This window comes from Lagopus muta, chromosome Z (assembly GCF_023343835.1).
Source record: "Lagopus muta isolate bLagMut1 chromosome Z, bLagMut1 primary, whole genome shotgun sequence".
Classification (NCBI taxonomy): Eukaryota; Metazoa; Chordata; class Aves; order Galliformes; family Phasianidae; genus Lagopus; species Lagopus muta.
The window spans coordinates 50990797-51013371 of record NC_064472.1 but is presented as its reverse complement, the minus strand read 5'-3'; the positions used below and the strand labels follow the sequence as shown (position 1 = coordinate 51013371).

At 38.9% G+C, this 22575-nt stretch overlaps 1 protein-coding gene across 2 annotated transcripts in view; it reads right to left on the bottom strand.

The window, feature by feature from the left end:
• Positions 1 to 22575, bottom strand: part of ADAMTS19 (ADAM metallopeptidase with thrombospondin type 1 motif 19) — a 159657-nt gene that overhangs the window by 51888 nt on the left and 85194 nt on the right. For both annotated transcript variants that reach the window (XM_048931929.1, XM_048931930.1), the window contains exons 9-10: positions 5359 to 5499; positions 4025 to 4175 (exon numbers count right to left, since the gene is read on the bottom strand). In XM_048931929.1, the coding sequence (XP_048787886.1) occupies positions 4025 to 4175; positions 5359 to 5499 (292 nt within the window). The remainder of the gene's footprint in view (positions 1 to 4024; positions 4176 to 5358; positions 5500 to 22575) is intronic.

Below are 22575 nucleotides of genomic sequence, written 5' to 3'. Positions count from 1 at the left end.
TCACTGGAGGTTTGTAAGAACATATTCATAAAAATTTGGAAGTTTCTCTAGGACTTCCTAATGCCCTGTGTTCATACAACTACAATGAATACTTCCAGTGATTCATAATCTTCATTACACTGGAAATACCTCAAAAATAAATAAAATCTGACATCTACAAAGAAGATACAAAATAAGGTGAAAATCAGGCTGCAATATTTTTGCTGGGCAGGAAAAGGCAGATGAGAGGAATTCCAGTCAGTTGTCATTTATGGAGATTTTTGGAGACAGAAAGAAAAATGCTTATTCTGCCTGCTGTGAGCATCAGAACAAGATAACTTTATCTTCTTCAAATGTTAGTACACCTTTGCAGTATTTCTCCAAATTTCCTTGGCAGCTGAAGAGAGGAGAAAAAGGATCCAGGAGATGTTGGAGGGTGGTGGCTCATAGTGCACATAAAATGTAAAGATCAGGAGATTTTTGAACCCTGGGCTGCCAGAAGACATGGTTTTTTTGTGACTGAAATGATTTGGTACATTGGTAAAACTACTGAGGGCCTGTTTCCTTTATATTATGCATGAAAATTGTATGACAAACCTTATGCTGTCGTGAAAAGTTTAGTGCGCAGGAAACATGTGCTCTAATGAACAATGAATGACTGTATCATTTTTTTAAAAAGGCAAAGATTGCAGAGGGCTCAGGATTGAAGCAGCCACATTCACCTGTGGTTCATTCTGCTGCAGTTTTGTGTCAAAGCAGAACTGACATGACAACAGTCAGGCTATGGTAATCCTAAAATTTAGCTACAGAAGACCTACGCTGTGTTCAGAATAGTTTTTAACAAATATTTTTCAATATCAAATTGTAATTATTGTCCTTATTCCAAAGATAATCTGTATTTCTAAAATTATTTTTATAAATACACTTCAAGATAAAACTTGACAGCAACAGGACTTCTTCAAATAGTGAAGAAAAGACAGCGTATCCCATGTTCAGGACTAAGTGCTTCCACTTCTACTGTGAAATGACTGACTGCAGTGCTGCCACAACTCAGCCTCACTGAAACAAAAATATATGCTAATCTATTGGTCCTAATTAATGTCTTCATTCATCAGAGACTGCATCTGAAGAAAACTTACCCAGATTCTCAAAAACTAAAGTCAAATTTTCACATACTGATGTATGTTTTCCACTTTTTTGATTTCCAAATATTTTCAACATTTTTCTTAACTTCTCTTGAAAAAAAAAAAAAGAAACAATACTTCTACTAAGAATATGTGAATTTGAGAATGATGCATACTACAAGACCTTCTCTAGAAATCTGCAGTGCTTCATGTTGAGACTGGTTTGAAAACCAGCAGAAATCTGAAGACCACTATCAGTAGTACAGTCACAAGAAATTCAGAGCACAAACTTCTGAAATGCAAATTTACTGCTCTAAGTAGAAAGCTTTATCCATTCATAATATGTATAGTTACGTTCACAGGGGTTTAGTGGCTATCATAACCACAATAAAATAACAGTTACAATTAGACTAAGGTGGAAAATTAGAGTAACTGGAAGTGATAAAAGTATACTAATGATATTAAACTATTCCTAATCTGTAAAATACTTTTTTGTGTGTACAATACAAAACAAAATATTGCCAAGCATACATGAATGATTTTTTTCTTAAAGATTAGGCTAGTAGTTAATCTGAGTTTTTAACATCTGAAATTTAATAAAATATAACATAAAAATCACAACAGTACAGAATTCCTTTATTTTTAGGGGCTTTTAAAATGAGCAAGGGAGATCTGTGTGCATGATAGGGATACTTTTCCAATCATCTGGAAAGAGGATCCAGCTGAAAGGAAGGAATGGATACAAAATGAGCATTTCAGAACTGTATATGTGCAAAGTCAAGATTGTTTACAGTGTGGTGGTGGATATGAGGATGGATATTTCTCCAGGGCTATAATGTTTCCATGACTTTCTCTCTTTTCATTGTGATCTTTCCCTGAAATGTCTTAAAAATCACCATGAAATATAACCAGTCTCCTACTTCTTTAAAAAGATCGCAGCTGTGTTATGACAGGAATTGTTTTAGTGGAGCTGACTAGATAGCACTCACATCCTGGACTTTAATCTTGAAAGCCAGCATTCAATAGTTCAATGATTATATTCAATTGTCAAGTTCTACATTTAATCATCGAGAACTACTTCTGGGCCATGATCTCGCTATCTGTTATGCAAAACAATGTTAGGTCTAATTGATTCTTGTGTGAGACATCATGGGCATAAAAGCGAACTTGGCTCCTTTACAAGATAAGCACAGTGACATGACATAAATTTTGTACCCAGAGATCCACTCACACTTTTCTTAGGCTCTATAAATTTTGCTTAGGATATGAAAAAGAAGTTTTTTAAATAAAGCTGAAAAGAAAAAAAATGCTGTCTAGATACTACTCATGCAAGAGTGAGGCTCACTTAGGAAAATACAGGAGTAGAAATTCAGTGGTGCTTTCAGTGCCTTACTTTAGACATTAAATCACAAAAAGGAATTCCAGATAGCAAGTGAAAATCATTGGTACATGCAGTATTTCTCAGAGGCTGCAATGTAAGACGACTGCAAATAATTATGGAGTGCTGTTCAATAATAGAATTTGTAGGAAATTCTGAATGTACCACTGATATTATCATTCTGATATCATTAAGAAAACTGATTTTCATTATTATTCAGTTGTTTTCTTAGTTGAATAGCTGTCAAAAAAAGAAATGAACTTGTTTCAAAAAAAGACTGCATGAAGTCTGTGGTCAAACCAACTCCCAGTGACAAAAAAATGTAAGACTGACTTAGTTCATGATTTATCTTCTACATAGTTATGGTGAAGTGCATGAATCCTTCAGCAAATAGAACAGATTCAAGAAATCCTTGGCTATAAACTGTTGGATTTACTGAAGTTTAACTGAACCTTTAAGGAGAATGTTTCTCACTCATTTCTTGGCTTCTGGACAATAACTGTAACCACAGTAAACTGCCAGTTACTGGCAAAAATGTATGCAGTAATAAATGAACATAGTTTGGCCTTCATGGAAAATTCAGTGGTTGCCAACGCACAATAAAATAATTATTGTAATAAATTGATATTGCAACTTCAGAAGTACTGTTTTAGTTGTAAAAGTCTTCCATGCAGTGATTTCTCTAACGGAAGACAGAATAATCTGCATAGTTAAAATAGTGAACTTTGCATTAACTTCATAATATGGAAAATGAAAGAATTTGGTAAATTCAACATATTCGTTATTTCATCATCAGATAACATCTGATAACATCATCAGATTTCAAGAGAAAGATGATAAAAAATTGACTACAAACATCATCATAATAAATAATAATAATAAATAAATAATAATAAATAATATTAGTGTTACACAGTCCACGTACACGGAGAATTTTTGGAAACTTTGTATAGCTTAATTCTAGCTCAACTTAAATGGCAATATCTTTTTTTTTTTTTTTTTTTTTTTTTTTTGTATGTGTTCTGTCTATTGCTCTGAGATTCCTTTTTGCTACAGAAATCTTATTTAACTGCACTGGAAATCCTACTGCCATGGCACTACATGGCTCAGCCTGAGCTCACAGGGTACAACGCTGCAAATCAGGGTCTATTCAGAGAACCCAGATAACACCACTGTAACACCACTGTTTTCACTCTGAGATTCAATACTCAAAGCATAATGAAACGGAAACCACACACAAAATCTGGTCCCAGTAGAATAAACAGTAAATATTCCATTTGTTGCAATGAGGTGGCTTCACACTTCACACTTTGCAATTCTCTATTTCTAAAGCACGAGGAACACATCACTGATGAAGAAGAACTTGACTCAGTATGTTTGGAGATGCAAAGCAAGCCTTACAAGATAAACAAATGAGAATGCTTATTTTAACCTGAGATAAGCACAATGCAAATGAGCTTCAAAGGTGCTATGTCCTCATAAACAGAAATAACTGAATTATAAGTTGGTAGATATATTCTCTGAAGTATATCCCCATTCTTACCTGCATTTCTTGGCAAAATGAAGCAGTTGGCCCAAAAATAATCTGACATTGCTCATCTGCAGTGTATGTCATCCCTGGGAGCTTGGAGGGAATAATCACAGAATTGAGGCTTTGAGGATTCGTCTGTAGCAGACAGTTACTGGCCTTTGACCTGGCAATGTATGGAGATTCATATGCTGAGCAATCTGAAAGAACTCGATCGTCATGCTGATTTATACATGCATTAGATGTTGTACATTAGAGGAATACAGACTCACGATTTCTTTTTTTTTTTTTCATAAGAATTGAACTGTCATTCAGAGAAATGACTCCACATAAATTAATGTCTGCTTTCTTGAAAGAAGTTAATGGTGTTTTGATTTGTACATTTGCAGAAAAATTATCAGAAGTACTAGGAATTTCAGGAATATTCTGGATAGCATTTTAGTATTAATGTTACTTAACTGATTATGGCTTGGATAGAAATTGAAACAGCTATTAACAAGTGGAATATTGATAATGCACAGACAGTTATGCAGCTTGTTTTTCACGTCCACTAATATTTTAAATGAATAATTTCAGTTTATATTTATAAATATATATATATATTTAAAAATACATACATTTCTGAGCCAGTAGACAGAACTTCAACATTTCTCAATAACTGAAGAAAAAAAGATTTGAAAATGCCTAAACCTATTTAATGCATCAGTTCATGGACATACGAATTCTGCTGAGATTCAGTACAAATTCAAACTTCAAATATAATTTCAATTAACTATTTCAGAATCATAAAGCAGACTTCAGGACTGCTTAACTCTTTTAAGTAAATTCCCAATAGATATATCTGTGAATTTAAGATTCTATTTTGAGACATAAGAATGAAAACGAGTGTTTTAATTTGGTTTCTAGGCATACTACTCTCTATCAAATATCTCCCAGTAACTTAAAGGAATTAATGTAATTAAATTGCATAGCACTGAATGGCACAACACAAATAATAAAATCTATACAATGTTTAGAAGTTGTTTTCTGTCCAGCCTTATTCAATGTATACTATATTAAAATACTTTAATGTATTTTAAAATGAAATTTTATGCATATACATAATATATATGCATATATACAAACACATTCAAAAATTGAGCATATAAGAGTATAAATAATTGCCAAAAATAGATAAATTTTAATCTGCCAAATAATATCTAGCACATGTTTTAAGTTATTTTGATGGGCTATGCAAGTGGAAGATCCTTTTCAATCTCCCAGTGAAAGGCTGAAATTTTTTTCAGGTTACTCACTGCAACTATTTGTAAAATATACATGGTATGAGTTATGTTTATTGAAAGATACACCTGAGAAATCTTTCCAGATCTTCCCTGCTGCAGCGGGACCATGAAACGTCACCAAGATTCTGTCCTTTAATCCATTCTCCAGACATGATATGGAGACCATCTGCACAGGATGGGTGGTCATTGTCGTGGTTTATTCCCATGCTGAATTTTCAAGTTTTTAAAAGGAAAACAAAACACAACAGAATAACAATTTGTTTTCAGAAAAATTTGCTAGTTAAAATCCTTACAAGAGATTAAGAGAAACTCATTTTCTCCATTACATTTTTCACATAAGTACACAGAATCATATTTGAAGGATTAGACTATTGAAGGATTAGACCATTGAAAAGTCAAAACAAAGCTTCATTATTTGTTTAGAAATACTATGTTCTAATCAGCCTAAATCTAATCACTAAATATATACTTTGGACAGCTTTTTAAAATTCAGAACTGAACTAGTATGTTCCAGTTGTACTTTTCTTGATAATAACCAAAGCACTGGAAACTACTTTTTAACATCAGTGAATTCTACTTATATTTACACTATGACTTGATCTTAATTCTGTGGTTATTCCAGAGGGAAGTGGTTTGTTGAAATTTTAGAGAACAATAAAATACTTATCAGTTTATTACTATTGTGTCTAAAGAGAAATCATCTAATTGTGTTTACAGTGACTGCTGTTAGAAATAATATTGATGGATTTATTCATTCATTTATAACATTATGAATTTATTTAACATGATTTATGATGTTTTGGTTTTTAATAATATTTTAAAGACTTGGCAGCCACATACCACCTTTGTAAGTTCTCAGATAAAGCACTGCAAAGCAATGAAAAATTCAACCAAAAAAATCTACTAAAAAAATCTACTAAAAATCTACTTCAAAATGCTCCTGTTTCTAAAGACTCATTATCACTCTTACTGAAAACAGGTAACCACCAAGGAAAAAGACACTTAAAAAAAAAAAAAAAGTTTCATAAAATTTTAAGAAGGAACTAAGAGCAAACATCCTTCTCTAACATTAGGAGAAATAAATGAAGTACTTCTAGTTGGTTTTAAAAATAAGCATGAGACAACTCTGCAGACCACTGAATTCAGATTCAAGCTGGTGCTGGAATTTTGCATCCCTGGTCTGCCCTGCAAGAAAACAAAACTTTCTAGTGCACAAAGCTTTACACCTTGTATTCATTCCCTCAGCTGAAGAGCAGACAGATGGCTTAGAAAACACAAGGCTGAGAGGTTTCCCACTTCAGCAGAAAGCTAGAATGCATTGCGCTTAATCATATTTCACCATAAGGCAATGGCCAAAGGGCAAAAAAAAAAAAAAAAAATCCTGTCACCACTTCACTTTCCACCTTTACTCTGTTCCCAAATTCTCTGTTGACTAGACGAAATTTTACATGAATTCTGGAAGCTGCATTACCACGTTTTCCTTAATAAAATGAATTTAGCATCACAGAATCATAGAATCATAGAATCATGAAAGTTGGACAAGACCTCTAAGATCATCTAGCCCAACCATACACCTAATACAATATTGCCCACTAACCATGTCCCTGAATCCACATCTCTACATTTCTTGAACACTTCAAGGGATACTGATGCCATCACTTCCCTGGGCAGCCTATTCCACTGTCCAACCACTCTCCCAGAGAAGAAATCCCTTGTAGAGGATATAAAACCCATGTAGGTCTTTTTTATGCTTATTAGAGTCTCTATAATTAGTTATATAAGAGTTGTATAACTATAATTAGTACTTATCAAAGTACACTATAATTTGGAGCACTGGATTAGCTGTTTCTGCATTGATGGAATAATTTTGTGAGTTGTAAACAGTGTAACTGAGGTAAACAACACTGTTTTACTATCAAGAGACACTCTAGAGGAAATGCTCTGGTAGTTTCCTTACATTCTTCTTAAATATGAGTATTACTTTTTATATATGAGAGCTGCATTGAAAGTACAGTCCCCTATTTTATTATGTAGACCCATGACATCAGAGGCAGATGGTGATGGTATGGCAGTAGAGGGTGAATCTTTCCACCAATATTCTGTTATGTTTTGTCGCTATTTGACAGATGGCAGCAGGGGGGCAGTCTGACAAAATGGCGTCTGACATGGAAGTGTGGACAAATCACAGGTGAGTCTCTGAATTCCTTCATGTGGAAAAAATGGCACCAAATGACACTAATCATTTGTTGAACATTTAAGGAGACAAAACAGCAGATGTGAGCACAGTGAGGCTATGGGTAGGGCTCTTCAGCAGTGCTGACAGTGACAATGAGTCACATCTGTTGCTACAGAATTTATAACTGCAGTATGTAGGCTCTTCCTCGTGGTCAGCAAAAATGCATACCAAACAGTGATGATGGTGTTGACAAAACAGTATTTTGTTGCTGAGAATCTGCTCTACCAAATAGTGTTATTGTGTTTGTTGTAGTTTCCATGGAAAAGTAGCATTATTTTCAGGGCAACACATCTATCATGTCTTATATATGGAGTTTGTGATGCCTGTAAGTGACCTGTTCATCTAATCTCTCTCCCTGGAAAAATTATTGAGAAGATCGCCCTGGTGAATTTTGAAAATCAGATAAAGAACAAAGCTATTACCAGGTGTATCAATACTGGATAATTAAGGGGAAAGTCATGCCTTGGTAATTTGATCTCCACCTAGGATAAGATCACCTACCTGGTGGATGAAAGAAAGGCAAAATATGTTATTTTCCCAGACTTCAGTAATGCCTTTGACACTGACTGTCAAATCATCCTTCTGGACACAATGTCCAACTGTAAGATTAACAGGTTATGCTACACTAGGTAGTGAAATGGTGGAAGGCTGAGCTTAAAGTAATTGGGTGTATATACAGTTGGTCAGTGGTCAAAAGCAGTGTTCCTCAAGATGCAGTTCCAGGGCCAGTTCAACATTCTTCTCAAAGAGAAGAGAAGACTGTAATGTACCTCCAGTAGGTATGCAGATCACAAAAAACAGGGAGATGCTGTTGGCTCTCTGGATAGATAAGGCCTTCTAAGAAGTATCAGAAACAGTGACACACTAGGCAATCAGCAATGGCATGAAGTTGAAGAAAAATTCTAGTGCTGCACCTGGATGCAATACTGCTGCACACAGATACAGATAGAATCCATCACTGGGAGATGGATGACTGTGGAAGAGCTCAGCAGAAAGAGACCTGGGGGTACTGGTGGAAGCAGGCACAGCATGAGCCAGAATTGTGCTCAGCAGCCAACAGGGCAAACTGCATGAAGGCATTAATTGAAGGCATTAATCACTGCATAACCAAGCTGACTAAAAGGGGAGGATTCTCCTACTACATTTGGCATTCATGCAGTATCAAAATCTGTATGCAGTTCTGAGCTCCATAATATAAAAAGGACGTTCAGGTGCGTGAATGTGTTCTGGAGGGGGGCAGGAAAGCTGGTAACAGGGCTGGAAGCCATGTCCTGTGAGGAGAGGCCAAGGACACTTTGTCTAGTCTGGAGAAGAGAAGGCCAAGAGGCGACCTCCTTTCTCTCTACAACTTCCTGAAGAGAGGAAGCAGGGAGGGAGGTGCTGGTCTCCTCTCCCTGAGAATCAATGAGTGGATGTGCAGCAAGAGAACCCAGCTGCACAGCTTGAGGTTCAGACTGATTATCAGGAAAAGCATCTTTACTGTTAGGCTGGTTAACAACTGGAACAGGCTTCCTAGCAAGGTGGTTGATACACCATTGTAGTAGGCGACGCCCAACGCTGTAGCGTTGTAGCTAGTCTGTGCTCCCGAGGCATTTGGGCGACCCTCTTAATAGCACTTTAACTTTCGGTTCTCTCTGAAATGCTCAAGGAACTGGACTTTACAATCATTGAAGATTGCTTCCAGCTCCATTCCCCACCCCAAGCCACAAGGTGCTCAGGCAATTGAATTCAGTGACTTTGTATAGGTTCCTTCCAACAGAATCACCCTACTCTACTTTATCCAGCTCTGCCCTCTCCTCTGCCCTGCTCTCCTGCCTTACCTTACCCTGTTTTACCGCAAGTATTATATCTGTAGGAACTGTAACAGAACATACAGAAACTGGAAATTTGCTTTGCTGAGAGCACTGGAGACAGATGTTGCTTACATTTCTTAAAGTTACATGTCCTTATTTGTAAAGAAGTCATTCATCATTATATATATACTGTGATCTGGTACAATGCAGTCACAACACACAAATGCTCAAAATCTTTTTGATGTGATTAATCTTGGAGCTAATGATCTGTGGGACAAAGAAAGTCGTTATGAACAAAAGACCCTGCAGATGAGCAAACAAGCTCAACATCTACTTGCGCCAGACATCAACACACACAAGGCGCCTGGCTCCTGCATGTGATCAAGCGGGTGTTGCATAGGTACAAAAGACTGTAATCATGTACAATAAAGATCTTTATTCTGCATCTCCAAGAGATTCCATGCCTCTCTTGCTGCACCAGCAATGGAGCCCGTAGCACTCTTGCTGCGATTGGTGCCTGAACAGGGTCACAAAAGGCAGACCAGTCTGTAGAGTGCTGAAAGAAGACCTATCGAGAGAGTGCTGAAAGAAGATCTATCAAGAGAAAGATGAAGGAAGCCTTACTGAGAGAGCATTGAGAGAAGTGCGAGGCTCAACACAGAAGTCTGTACGTGGAAGTGTTGAATGTAGTGATGTTTCATCACACAGCCAGAATCACTTTTCCAGGACCAAGGTGAGCAACAGGGAACAACGGAAACAAGTATAACAAAGGAGGAGGAGATAGTTTGTAAAATAATGAAAACAATTTTGCAGAAGCATCACACTAAAGTGGAAAGCTTCAATTTAAGCTCTCCTAAGGTAGAAGTAGTAGATGGAGCTACAATTTCTGACACAGAAACGTGGGAAAAAGCAGTGAGATGCTCTCTGAACCTGTGGCTAAAGACTTCTTGGGTTCCTGGAAATTGGTTTTTGAATCGCTAAAAGAATATGCGAAATTCATGGTCCCAACAGAGCCGACCGCTCTTCCTGTGGTGGAAGGCGCTGTAAACGACAGCGATGACAATGGCCCTTCATCCCCCAGAATAGTGAGTCTGAGGGAGGAACCAGACTTGCAACCCCCCGATCCGCATGAAGTTTGGCGAGCGATTGGCAAAGAACGGAGGCAGGAGGGGGACTGACATCGTTCAGAGATTGCATTCAGCTCTCACCTGCCCTGCAATTTCGGTTTTTGGATTAAGGCTCAGCTCTCCCTGTGCCAGTAATCTGTTGAGCTCTGTTATGAAAAGTTACACTCTTCGTCCTCGTGATTGCAAGACCTTGGCACAATTGACAGGTTCTCAATACATGATGTGGGTGGGCTTTTGGAGAGAATCTGCACAACAAAAGGCGCTGGAGCAGAAGATATTGGAGCTCAGCAACTCGCTGCAGAGTGTGCAGCCCCAGAGCCAATGGATAAGCCTATGGCTCATCCACCACCACAAGCACTTGGGGCTCATTGTCAGCGTGTGGGGGCAGGAGCTGCAGAAATCTACTGCTGAGACGTATGCTCGTGTTTGGACCCTCATTCGTTCCAGCTGTTGGAATTGATAAAGTGTATTTTTCTGAACTTTTTAGCTGTTGTAGCAGTTGCTCAATGCTCCAGAAAATTCTAAGATAAAAGATCATGGTATGCAGATTGAGAAGACATAACAATATTGAAAGTATGTTTGAAAGTTGTGCGTGTCTGAGTTCGTCTGATATCAGTCAAATGCTAATGCTGAAAGTGGTGAAAATACACTGCTTTGCAGATGTGAAGTAAACTTCAATAAACAGGTTCCTGATTTTAAAGCTGTTATTCTCTATAGTAGGTAGTGTAGTTTTTCATGCAAGAGAGGGAATCTTTCTCTTATAAACAGATTCCTTTTTTCTTTCTGTTAAAAGAAAACATTATGGGATATTTGTGGGAATCCAAAGATTCTCTTCTTTACAAAAAGGATCAGAGATTGACTAGAAGCAGATATTCAAGGTGAATGCATGTAGCTAAATTAGAAAACAGTATCTGCTCTAAAATTGTTCTAAAATGTTTATGTGCCCTAGACTGGCAACGTAGGAAGCTTTCTCACATTTGGTAGTATAATCCAACTTGACTGGCGGAATATCTTCTGGCATTTGAGAATGTGTATATTAACAGCTGTAAAATATGTATATTAACAGGGTAAAATATCTGAGTTCTAATCAATGGAAGGGCCCTATTTGTTGACTATGTGAGGCTGAGGCTATGTTTGTGTTTCAACAGAACAGGTCCAAGATGGGTACCTGCACGATGGGTCCGGCCAGCTGTCTCATCATCTGCTGTAATGTGATCACTACGTTTTCATCAGCGGTTTGGACTGTCGCCAACAAGACGGGACAAGACACACTGTGTTTGTCAACTGTGTCACCAGGGAACCATGAGAATTGGAATTGTTGGGATCTGTTAGAATGGACTATTAATTTTACTCTAAGTATAGTGGAAAGAACCAATCATTAGTTCAGTGTTAATTTCAGTTTAGCTGCTTATAGGAATGTTTCTAAATTGCACCTTTTTTAAAAAAAAATTATTAATAATAATGAAGAGGGGGGGAGATGTGGGACAAAGAAAGTCGTTATGAAGAAAAGACCTTGCAGATGAGTAAGCAAGCTCAGCAGCTACTCACACCAGACATAAACGCACATGAGGCTCCTGGCTCCTACATGTGACCAAAGGGTTGTTGCGCGGGTATAAGTGGTTGTAAGCATGTACAATAAAGGCCTTTGTTCTGCACCAACAAGGGAGTCCGTGCCTCTCTTGCAGCACCAGCAATGGAGCCCATAGCTCTCTTGCCACAGTGATTCATTTTTTGGATTGGAAATTAACATGTTAATGCATTATTTAAAAATAATATTTTCTGGCTTTTTGTCCGCTCTGAAGAGCAATTCTTGGATTGAAACTTTAGTAGACTGTAAAACCACTCAGAAAATTAAGGTTTTGAATCAAGATCATTGCTGTTTCAGAAGAACAATTCTAGCAGCTACCATTATCTAAACTTACCAGTACAACTTTCAAATCTATTGTCATAGAAGAATTCGGTGTATTCCATCAATATATGATTTCATTAGACAACACTGTATTTGAAAGTGAGAAATAGCAAAAAAATGGTATATTTATAACAATTGGGTATATCTGCAACATAAATGTTAAGCATTAAAAAAAAAAAAAAAGACCAACTCTAATTCTCTTCCAGTACTTTAGCTCTTATACTCTTTTAGAAGTTATATTCAGCTTTGAATTTCAAGTATACCCCACAAATATCTGCATGAACCCATCAGGATTAATTTGTCAATACACTTCCTCTTACAAATGAAATACACTTAAAAGAATTCTCAGTAAGTTCTGCAAAGCCTCAAAATCAATGAAATGAACACCCAGTTAAGAAGGCAAGTGCAGGACACAATGTTAGTATCAACTAATTAGATCCCTAGAGAGTACACGAAGGGTGTGTTAAAAAAGCAATGGATCCTGCTCTGAAACAATTTCAAAAATCTTTTTCTGCATACATACTGTTGATTTCTTCTGCAGTATGGTAATAACTGCATATCTTTATCTGACCAAGTATCAACTACACTACTTCATAACAGTAGATACCCATGTCTTGTCTTCCAGTTTCTTTTTCCACATATTTATGCATGTATTTATGTACAAAATAGGCATAATTAAGCATAACATTATGTACAATAATGTCTGAACAGACACTGTCATCCCTTTATCCTTTAGCATTCTTTAGCAATAAAGTAAAGTATGTGTATCTATTTCTTCATTAAGGACATAAAAAAATTCTAATGCATACACTTATAATCATGGTGTTTTGCTTTATGTACTATCAATATGAAAGTCATAACTATATCTTTCCAGTAAAAGACACCACGGAAATTATGCCAATGTAAGGTGCTGTTCTGTTCATTTCCAGTAGAATTCATTAAGCTAGCTGGGCACATTTATCTTTCTGTCTATGAGCTCCTCTCTCCCACAGCTGTAAACACTCAGCCTTGTGCCTGGGTGAAAGAGAAAGATGTGTATGGGGGAGAAAGAGGATTTGGGGGAAGAGGAAACTTTGTAACTTTATAATTGTCTGAAAAACTATGATTTACACATAAGACAGTGCTGTATTTTAACAAATAGTGCGTCACATATACGGCGAACCAAATCAAATTCTGTTTTAAGAAGCTGAAACATTATTTTTTAACTGATAAATAAGTACACTCTGTCCATTCTGCATAGGGAATGTACAGAATGAAAGTCAAAAGCATTCTACAGAGGCATTTTCTTACTGAAATATTAGCAATATTTCAATTCACACTGTGCAAAGTAACTACATTAAAAAAAAACCCAATCAGTTTAGAAGTACTTTGATAAAGAGATTTGGTCAAACAAAATTCAGTAACATGATATGAGGTTGTCAAGTGAACTAAAAAGATATCTTTTTCTTATAAAACCTCCCACATTTGTTTTTAAAAGTTCTGCCAGGCTTTTACATAAATTTATTTATAAGAAGAATATATATATATGTACATATATATATGTATTTTAATTGTGCATCATGCAGAAAGCTGGAAAAATCTGTGCAAAATTTGGAAAATGATCTCTGTTGATGTTCAATGTACACAATGAACAGTCAAAAAAAACCCCCCAAAAAACAAAAAAATCACCTTAATTTCTCTGTGTTTATGTTAAAATTAAAATGAAGGCCAAAGTAAAAGACAAATATTGGTTCTATTTCTTTCTGTGGAAAATAAATTATTGTATAATTCGCTACCTGTACAATTATATGTGTATGGACAGAAGTAAGATAGACATATCTCTTTTACCATAAGGTAAGTTTATATTCTTGCAGGCACAAAATGCATTACAGTTCACATACTGTAAAAGTACCAACTACTACACTTTGATTTGAATTCATTATATCTGAGAATTAAGAAATAAAAGCTCTGTAATGTCAGAAGAAATAGTCTTCAATCATTATCCTGTATGTAATTGGCTATTGCATACATCTTCTGGAAATAATTTTGCCTGCATTATGAAGTGCCATTTTATATTTCTTAATATAACACTCAAAAAATTCTCCTACACATTTTCCAGCATTCAAGGAATCAAATTTGCTCCAACAAATACTTCCATGTGCTTTTCTATTTTTTAATTCATTATTTTTGTTGTGTTTTACAAGTGGCAAAAGATGACCGTTATCACAACCAAATTACATTTAAGAGCATCATATTGCACCTGAACAGGAATGCTGATATTGAACTAGAAACACATGATTCAGGCACAAAGACTAAGTGGTATTAAAAAGTAATTCAGGAGCAAATATATGGAAAAACTCAGATAGCTGAGGAAGATTAATTTAGATCTATCAATAAATTTCATTTAAAAGATTATAGAGAACACTAGCTATGGCTCAGTTTTATGGAGTCACTAACCAGAAAACAGAGAAGGGATGCAATAGATTACAAAACACAAAAGAACCCAAAGGAAATTTCAACTACCAAAGGAACCAGGAGTAGTCTGCTGAATACTCAGCGTATTAAATAAGGTACTAAATCATAAAATACAACAGTTCAGCACAAGAGATAAGCAGCAGAGACATGCTGAAAATAAAAAAAATCAGTGAAAAAGTAGTTTATAGCAATGTAGTAGTCAAATGACTGCTGAAAAAAATAACCCTTTCAGAATGAGATGATAAGTCTCTGAATGCTGATACCGGTCTGTACTTGCAATGTATGGTGGAATCAGGGTTACATTTGATTTCTTTTGAAATTAATGTCTTAATAAATGCTACATGTATTTACAAAGGACAACGGAGAATTTTTCAATTTACTGGAAAAAAAAATCAAAAATATTTAACCTGTAGATTTTTTGCAAATAAATCAAAGTCATATTATGGTTACTATTACTTTAAATTAAAAAATGATATTAATTACAAAGAATTATCCTATGTATTATTTCCAGTGTTCTCTTTTTTGTTGTATACCTGATTATACTGGAATCATCTAAGCTTATTTAACTATGGACGTGAAAATTTATATATATATAAACTTACATGACATTGAATATGTTCACAAGAATGGATTTGATAAATGAAGACAACACCACATAAGCTAGACAGAGGGTACATGGAACCTGCTCTATTTTGTTAGTACTTTTTTTTTTTTTTTTTTTTTTTGCACCTTTACAATGAAAATTTAAAATGTTATGACATTATTAAATTCATAGTGAAAATGATGATATAAACAGACCAGGAGCAGGTTACTAAATGCTATTTTCTATATAGCTATATTATGTACAGTTGATTTCTACAGTTAATGTAAAAACACCACTATATATTTTTTTGTTTGCTTTGCTTTTAAATTCGAGTCAATCATTAAAATATTTTTTAAGTGCATTTTAAAATATGTGGGCTTCACAAATGGTTGCATAAATAACATAAGGTATATTATTGACAATGAATTGAACTGAATGGCAAGCAAGCCAGTCACAGAGAATGGGAAAAGATAGAAAACAGTTTTGAAAAAACCTTTGTCTTTAATGAAAAAGTTCTGGACAAAGAAATCATAGTTAACAAGCTGATATTTAAAAAAAAAAAAAAAAAAAAAAAAGAGAAAAAAAAGAAATACGCTTACCAAATGATTATTTCTCTTCTGCAAAACATTGCTGTGAAAATGTCTGTAATGCATTTTTGGTCTTAAAAGCATGGGGCAAAAAATACACATTGTATATCAGTGTACAAATGTTAACATACACTACGTGCTCAAGTCCACCTAACATTGTAAGTTTTGCTAAAGAGCTGACTTCCTCACCATCACTCCAATGCTTCTGTCTTCAAAAAACTGGACCTAAACATGACATGGTGTCCTGCTGCTTTGACGCAACAATAAAAATAATTTAAAGCTTTTATATGACAGTTGTATTTTCCATAATATGAATACACATATAGTTCCTCAATGTTTTTTTTTGTTTTTTTTTTAAAAGTTTTTTTTACCAAAAGTAAATAATACAAAAGAATCATTCACCTCTGGAAGAAAGACTCATGCCAAACCAAGAAGACAGGAGGGGAAGGAAAGGGAAGGAGGGGAAACCAAATGGAGGGAGGGAGGGAAGGAGAGTGGAATGGAGCTGGAAGTAATCTTCAACGATTGTAAAATCCAGTTCCTTGAGCATTTCAGAGAGAACTGAAAGTTAAAGTGCTATTAAGAGGGTCGCCCAAATGCCTCAGGAGCACAGACTAGCTACAACGCTACAGCGTTGGGCGTCGCCTACTACAATGGTGTATCAACCACCTTGCTAGGAAGCCTGTTCCAGTTGTTAACCAGCCTAACAGTAAAGATGCTTTTCCTGATAATCAGTCTGAACCTCAAGCTGTGCAGCTGGGTTCTCTTGCTGCACATCCACTCATTGATTCTCAGGGAGAGGAGACCAGCACCTCCCTCCCTGCTTCCTCTCTTCAGGAAGTTGTAGAGAGAAAGGAGGTCGCCTTTTGGCCTTCTCTTCTCCAGACTAGACAAACTAAGTGTCCTTGGCCTCTCCTCACAGGACATGGCTTCCAGCCCTGTTACCAGCTTTCCTGCCCCCCTCCAGAACACATTCACGCACCTGAACGTCCTTTTTATATTATGGAGCTCAGAACTGCATACAGATTTTGATACTGCATGAATGCCAAATGTAGTAGGAGAATCCTCCCCTTTTAGTCAGCTTGGTTATGCAGTGATTAATGCCTTCAATTAATGCTTTCATGCAGTTTGCCCTGTTGGCTGCTGAGCACAATTCTGGCTCATGCTGTGCCTGCTTCCACCAGTACCCCCAGGTCTCTTTCTGCTGAGCTCTTCCACAGTCACCCATCTCCCAGTCTGTACCTGTGTCAGGCATTTTTCTGTCCTTCTAGGGAGTCAGCAGCACTTTCCAGTTCAATATCAGCCCTAGAATATAGGGCTGATATATAGAATAATATAATACAATATATAATATAATAAAATATAGTACAGAATATAGAATATAGAATAAATCAGTCCCTTGGAGATGTAGCCACAAGTTCTGTTTACCTTTTGATTCTGCTGTTCTGCCAGTCATCATTCTGAACTGCACAGACTTATTTAATCTCAAAATTGGACAGTATATTCCAAAAGTGTCAAAGAGGAGTGTCAGAGAATCAGTGTCAAAGGACTCCAGAAAGATTATAACCACCACCTTCCTTTCAGCCCCCAAGTAAGTGATCTTGCTGCAGAAAGAGATGAAATTACTGAGGACTTACTCTTGATTATCCTACATTGACTATGCTTGACAATAGTTTTATTTGTCAAATGTTTTTCAGTATCCACCAGAAAAATCTTCTCCGTTATTTTTCCAGGGACTGCATAAGACAAACAGGTCTGCAGTTTCCTAGACAATTTCTGTACATTTTGTAGCTGGCTATAATGTCAGCTATCTTCCAGTTTCCAGGGACCTCCCTCGACTCCCACAGGCTGTACTAAATTGTTGAGAGGAGTACAGCTAAAATGCCTGCTAATTCCTTCAGCATCCTGGGGTATATCTCATTAAGCCCAATGCATATACAAATGTTGAGCTGTTGCAGCTGTTCCTTTACAGTTTTGGTGACCTCAAACTGAAATTCATTGCTCCCCAAGTCATGCTCCTGCACTTCAGAGGACCGGACACCTAAAGATCTATCATTAATATTAAAAACTGAGGTTAAAAAAACATTAAATACCTCAATATTTTTCTCTCCCTTACTGTTAGGTGAGTATCTGCATCAAGTATCAGTGCAATGTTTTTCTTTGACCTTCTCTTTCTGTTGACATACATGAAAAAGCCTTTTTTATTGTCTGACACAACAGTGGCCATTGTCGCCTCAAGCTAGGGTTTGGCTTTCTTGTCTCCTCCCTTCAGATGGGAATGGTGGCTCTGTACTCTCCCTTTGAATCCTGACCTTGCCTCCAGATGTCATAAATTTTCTTTCTCTGCTTTAGTTCCAAGAAGAGCTTCCTGTTCATCCACTCTGATCTTCTGTCCTGCTTGCCTGACTTGCAACACAACGGGATTGTCTGCTTCTGGCTGTAAAAAGGTAGTTTTGAAGAAGTGAGCAGCTCTCATGGACCCCTAAACCTTCTAGAGCAGATTCCAAAGGGATGTTGCAAACTGACTCCCTTAGAAACTCCCACTACCCTTGCTACCCTCAGATGGTGTTATACAATCCTTTGGCGTAACCCTTGTTCATAAGAGATTTCCCCTTTCCCATAGATTCTATCCTCTCAAACAGTCTTACTAGGTTACAGGCCCAGAAATATTTCCCCCATCAAGATAGATAAGTCCCATCAGGCCACCCTTCATTTTAAAGGCTCTACCATGGCTGTAAAACCCAAAATTCTGGTGAAGTCACCAGTCACCAGAGCTAGACATAGCGTAGGACAACTGAGGAAAATACTACCTGTGCTACTGAGTCCTTCAGCTGTCTCCACAGAACTGCTAAATCTCTGTTAAGTGACCTCAGGCTTCCTGTTGCTACATTATTGGAAACACTTGAAAGAGGAGCAGGCAGTTCTCCACAGATTACATTGCATGCAAAAGTTTATTAGAAACATATCTGATTTGAGCCACATGGAGGAAGCAACCTTCTCTGTGAAGAGGGTGTGGTCTACAGATAGGAACCTCCATTCCCTTCAAGAGGGACAAGAGTCAATTTTCTTCAGGGTAGCTGGTATGGTGATGTGTTTTGTACTTAGGATGGAAATGAGGTTGATTACACACCAGTGTTTTAGTTGATGCTGAGCAGCGCTTACACTGATTCTTTTATGCTTGTCATGTTGTTCTGCCAGTGTGAAGGCTGAGGAGGCTCAGGAAGTTTAGAAGGGACACAGGCAGAACAAATGACCAAACCTGCCCAAATAAATATTGCATACCATATGATGTTATGCTCAGCAATAGGAATGGGGCAATTAGCTGCAGATGTTGCTCAGGTTGAGCATTGGTGACCTAGGGGTGAGCAACTCCGTTGTGCTTCACTTGTATGTTGATTCTTCTTTTTTTTTCTTTCTTTCTTTTTTTTTTTTTTTTGCTTTTTTAATTTCTTTAATTATTATTAATTATTATTATTAATCTGTTCTTTAGTCAGCTTTCAAGTTCTTGCACTTTTTTTTAAATCCTCCCCCCATCACACTTGAGTGAGTGAAGGGCTGTGTGTTGCTTAGCTGCCTGCCAAGTTCAACCACAACATCCATGCTAATCATGAATTATCAGGACCTACAAATTCTGCCTGTCTGTCTTGTTAGCAAAAGTGGAAATGCACGGAGGACAGTCAGGACTGCTTCTACCCGTAAGGACAGGAGGGTGATTGTCATAGGCGACTCCCTTCTGCAAGGAACAGAAGGCCCTATATGCCGGCCCGACCCTACCCGCAGAGAGGTGTGCTGCCTTCCTGGAGCACGGGTCAGGGACATTTCAAAGAAAATTCCTAGGTTGATTCGGCTTTCAGATTATTACCCACTCTTAATAATTCAGGCTGGCGGCGAGGAAGTTGATAAGGAAAGCCTGAGGTCTATCAAGAAAGACTTCAGGGGAATGGGGCGAATACTTGAAGGAGCTGGGGTGCAGGTGGTCTTTTCCTCTATGCCCGTGGTGTCAGGGAAAGGTACAGGGAGGATCCAAAATACCCAACTCTTCAATAGATGGCTTAAGAGCTGGTGCAGGCGCAAGAATTTCGGCTTTTTTGACCATGGGGCAATTTACACTGCACCTGGCATGATGGCTGCTGATGCATGCAGCCTGTCCCTGAGGGGTAAGAGGATCTTAGCTGAAGAATTAGCGGGACTCATTGACAGGTCTTTAAACTAGGAATGAAGGGGGAAGGGGACACAATAAGGGCTACTGGAATCGAACGGGTCATTCGAGGGCTTATACCAAACTCCATGGGCAATGACGGCAGAGTGCATAGGGAAGGACTAGGGCAGGGGGATGCTGGGGATGCTGCTGTTCTAGGGGATCCTAGATCCCTTATAAAGGGAAAAGTGGCGAGACGGATAGCCCGGCTGAAGTGCCTTTATACCAACGCACGCAGCCTGAGTAACAAGCAGGAGGAACTGGAAACTGTGATGCACTCGGGAAGTTATGACCTTGTTGCTATCACAGAAACATGGTGGGATGACTCCCACAATTGGGATACTGCCATCGACGGCTATAGACTCTTTAGGAGAGATAGGCGAGGTAGGAGGGGTGGGGGAGTTGCTCTCTATGTCAGAGATTGGATAAACTGTGAGGAGCTCCCTACGAGAAGCAGTCAGGAACAGGTTGAGAGCCTGTGGGTTAGGATTAGAGATGGGACAAATATAGGTCAGCTGGTGTTAGGGGTATACTACAGACCACCTGATCAAGGGGAGGCTGTCGACGAGGCTTTCTTGCTCCAGATGCGTGAGATGTCTGGCTCACGGGCTCTTGTCCTGGTGGGGGACTTCAACCATCCGGACATCTGCTGGGAAAACCACACGGCGAGCTGCAAGAGCTCCAGAAGGCTCTTGGAATCCATTGATGATAGCTTTCTGGTTCAGGTATTGGACAGACCGACCAGAGGTGAAGCGTTGCTGGACCTGCTGCTCACCAACGCTGAGGAGATCATCAAAGGCGTCAAGGTTGGAGGCTGCCTGGGCTCCAGCGACCACGCCCTGGTTGAGTTTGTGATCTCAAGCGATGTGGGCCTGGCAAAGAGCAGGACCAGGACACTGAACTTCAGAAGAGCAGACTTCAAGCTACTCAATGGATTGCTGGCCAAGATCCCCTGGCGCGCTGCCCTCAAAGACATGGATGTTGAGGAGAGCTGGTGGCTCTTCAAAGATGCCCTCCTGGAAGCACAAGAGGTCTCCATTCCGCTGAATAAGAAAGTGGGCAGGCGAGGTAGGAAACCGGCATGGCTCAGCAAGGACCTGCTGAGAGAACTGAGGGCGAAGAAAGGGGTGTACAAGCTCTGGAAACAAGGCTGTGTCACCTGGGAAGAGTACAGGAATGCCGTCCGGACTTGCAGACGTGGGATCAGGGAAGCCAAGGCGCAGGCAGAACTGAACTTGGCAAGGGACGTGAAAAACAATAAGAAAACCTTCTACAGGTACATTGCCCAGAAGAGACAGGCCAAAACGGGCGTACCTACTTTGGTAAATTTAAAAGGAGAACTGGCTTCAACAGATGAAGAGAAAGCCGAGGTGCTGAATGAGTTCTTCACCTCGGTCTTCACTGGTGGCCAGGATTCTAGTCTTTTTCACGTCCCTGAACCCTGCATCCCCAAACCTCTATGTGGGGACCGAGGAGATAAATCCCTCCCCACTGTAAGGGCAGAGCAAGTCCGAGAGTGCCTCCTTAGACTGAATGAATACAAGTCTATGGGGCCGGATGGCGTGCATCCCAGGGTCCTGAAGGAGCTGGCCGAGGTGGTTGCCGAGCCGCTCTCCATCATATTTGAGAAGTCGTGGCTGTCAGGTGAGGTCCCGGACGACTGGAGGAAGGGTCACGTCACTCCCATATACAAGAAGGGGAGCAGGGAGGACCCGGGGAACTACAGGCCGGTGAGTCTCACCTCCGTGCCTGGGAAGATCATGGAACAGATCCTCCTGGACAACATGCTCGGTCACATAAAGAATGAGCATGTGATCCGAGACAGCCAGCACGGCTTCACCAAAGGAAGGTCATGCCTAACTAATCTTGTGGCCTTCTATGATGGAGTGACGGCATTGGTGGACGAAGGGAAGGCGACCGATGTCATTTACCTGGACCTGAGCAAGGCCTTTGACATGGTCCCCCACCACATCCTCATCTCCAAATTGGAGGGAAGTGGATTTGATGGGTGGACGACCCGATGGATAAGCAATTGGTTGAAAGGCCGCAGACAGAGGGTGGTGGTCAATGGCTCTATGTCCAGGTGGAGGCCGGTAACAAGTGGTGTCCCCCAAGGGTCTGTCTTGGGACCGGTGCTCTTTAACATCTTTATTAATGACATCGATGAGGGAATTGAGTGCACCCTCAGCAAGTTTGCTGATGACACCAAGCTGAGTGGTGCGGTTGATACGGTGGAAGGAAGGGATGCCATTCAGAGGGACCTCGACAGGCTGGAGGGCTGGGCTCGGGTGAACCTGATGAGGTTCAACACGGCAAAGTGCAAGGTTTTGCATTTGGGCCGGAAGAACCCCAGGCACCTGTACAGGCTGGGAGGAGTGGTCCTTGAGAGCAGCTCG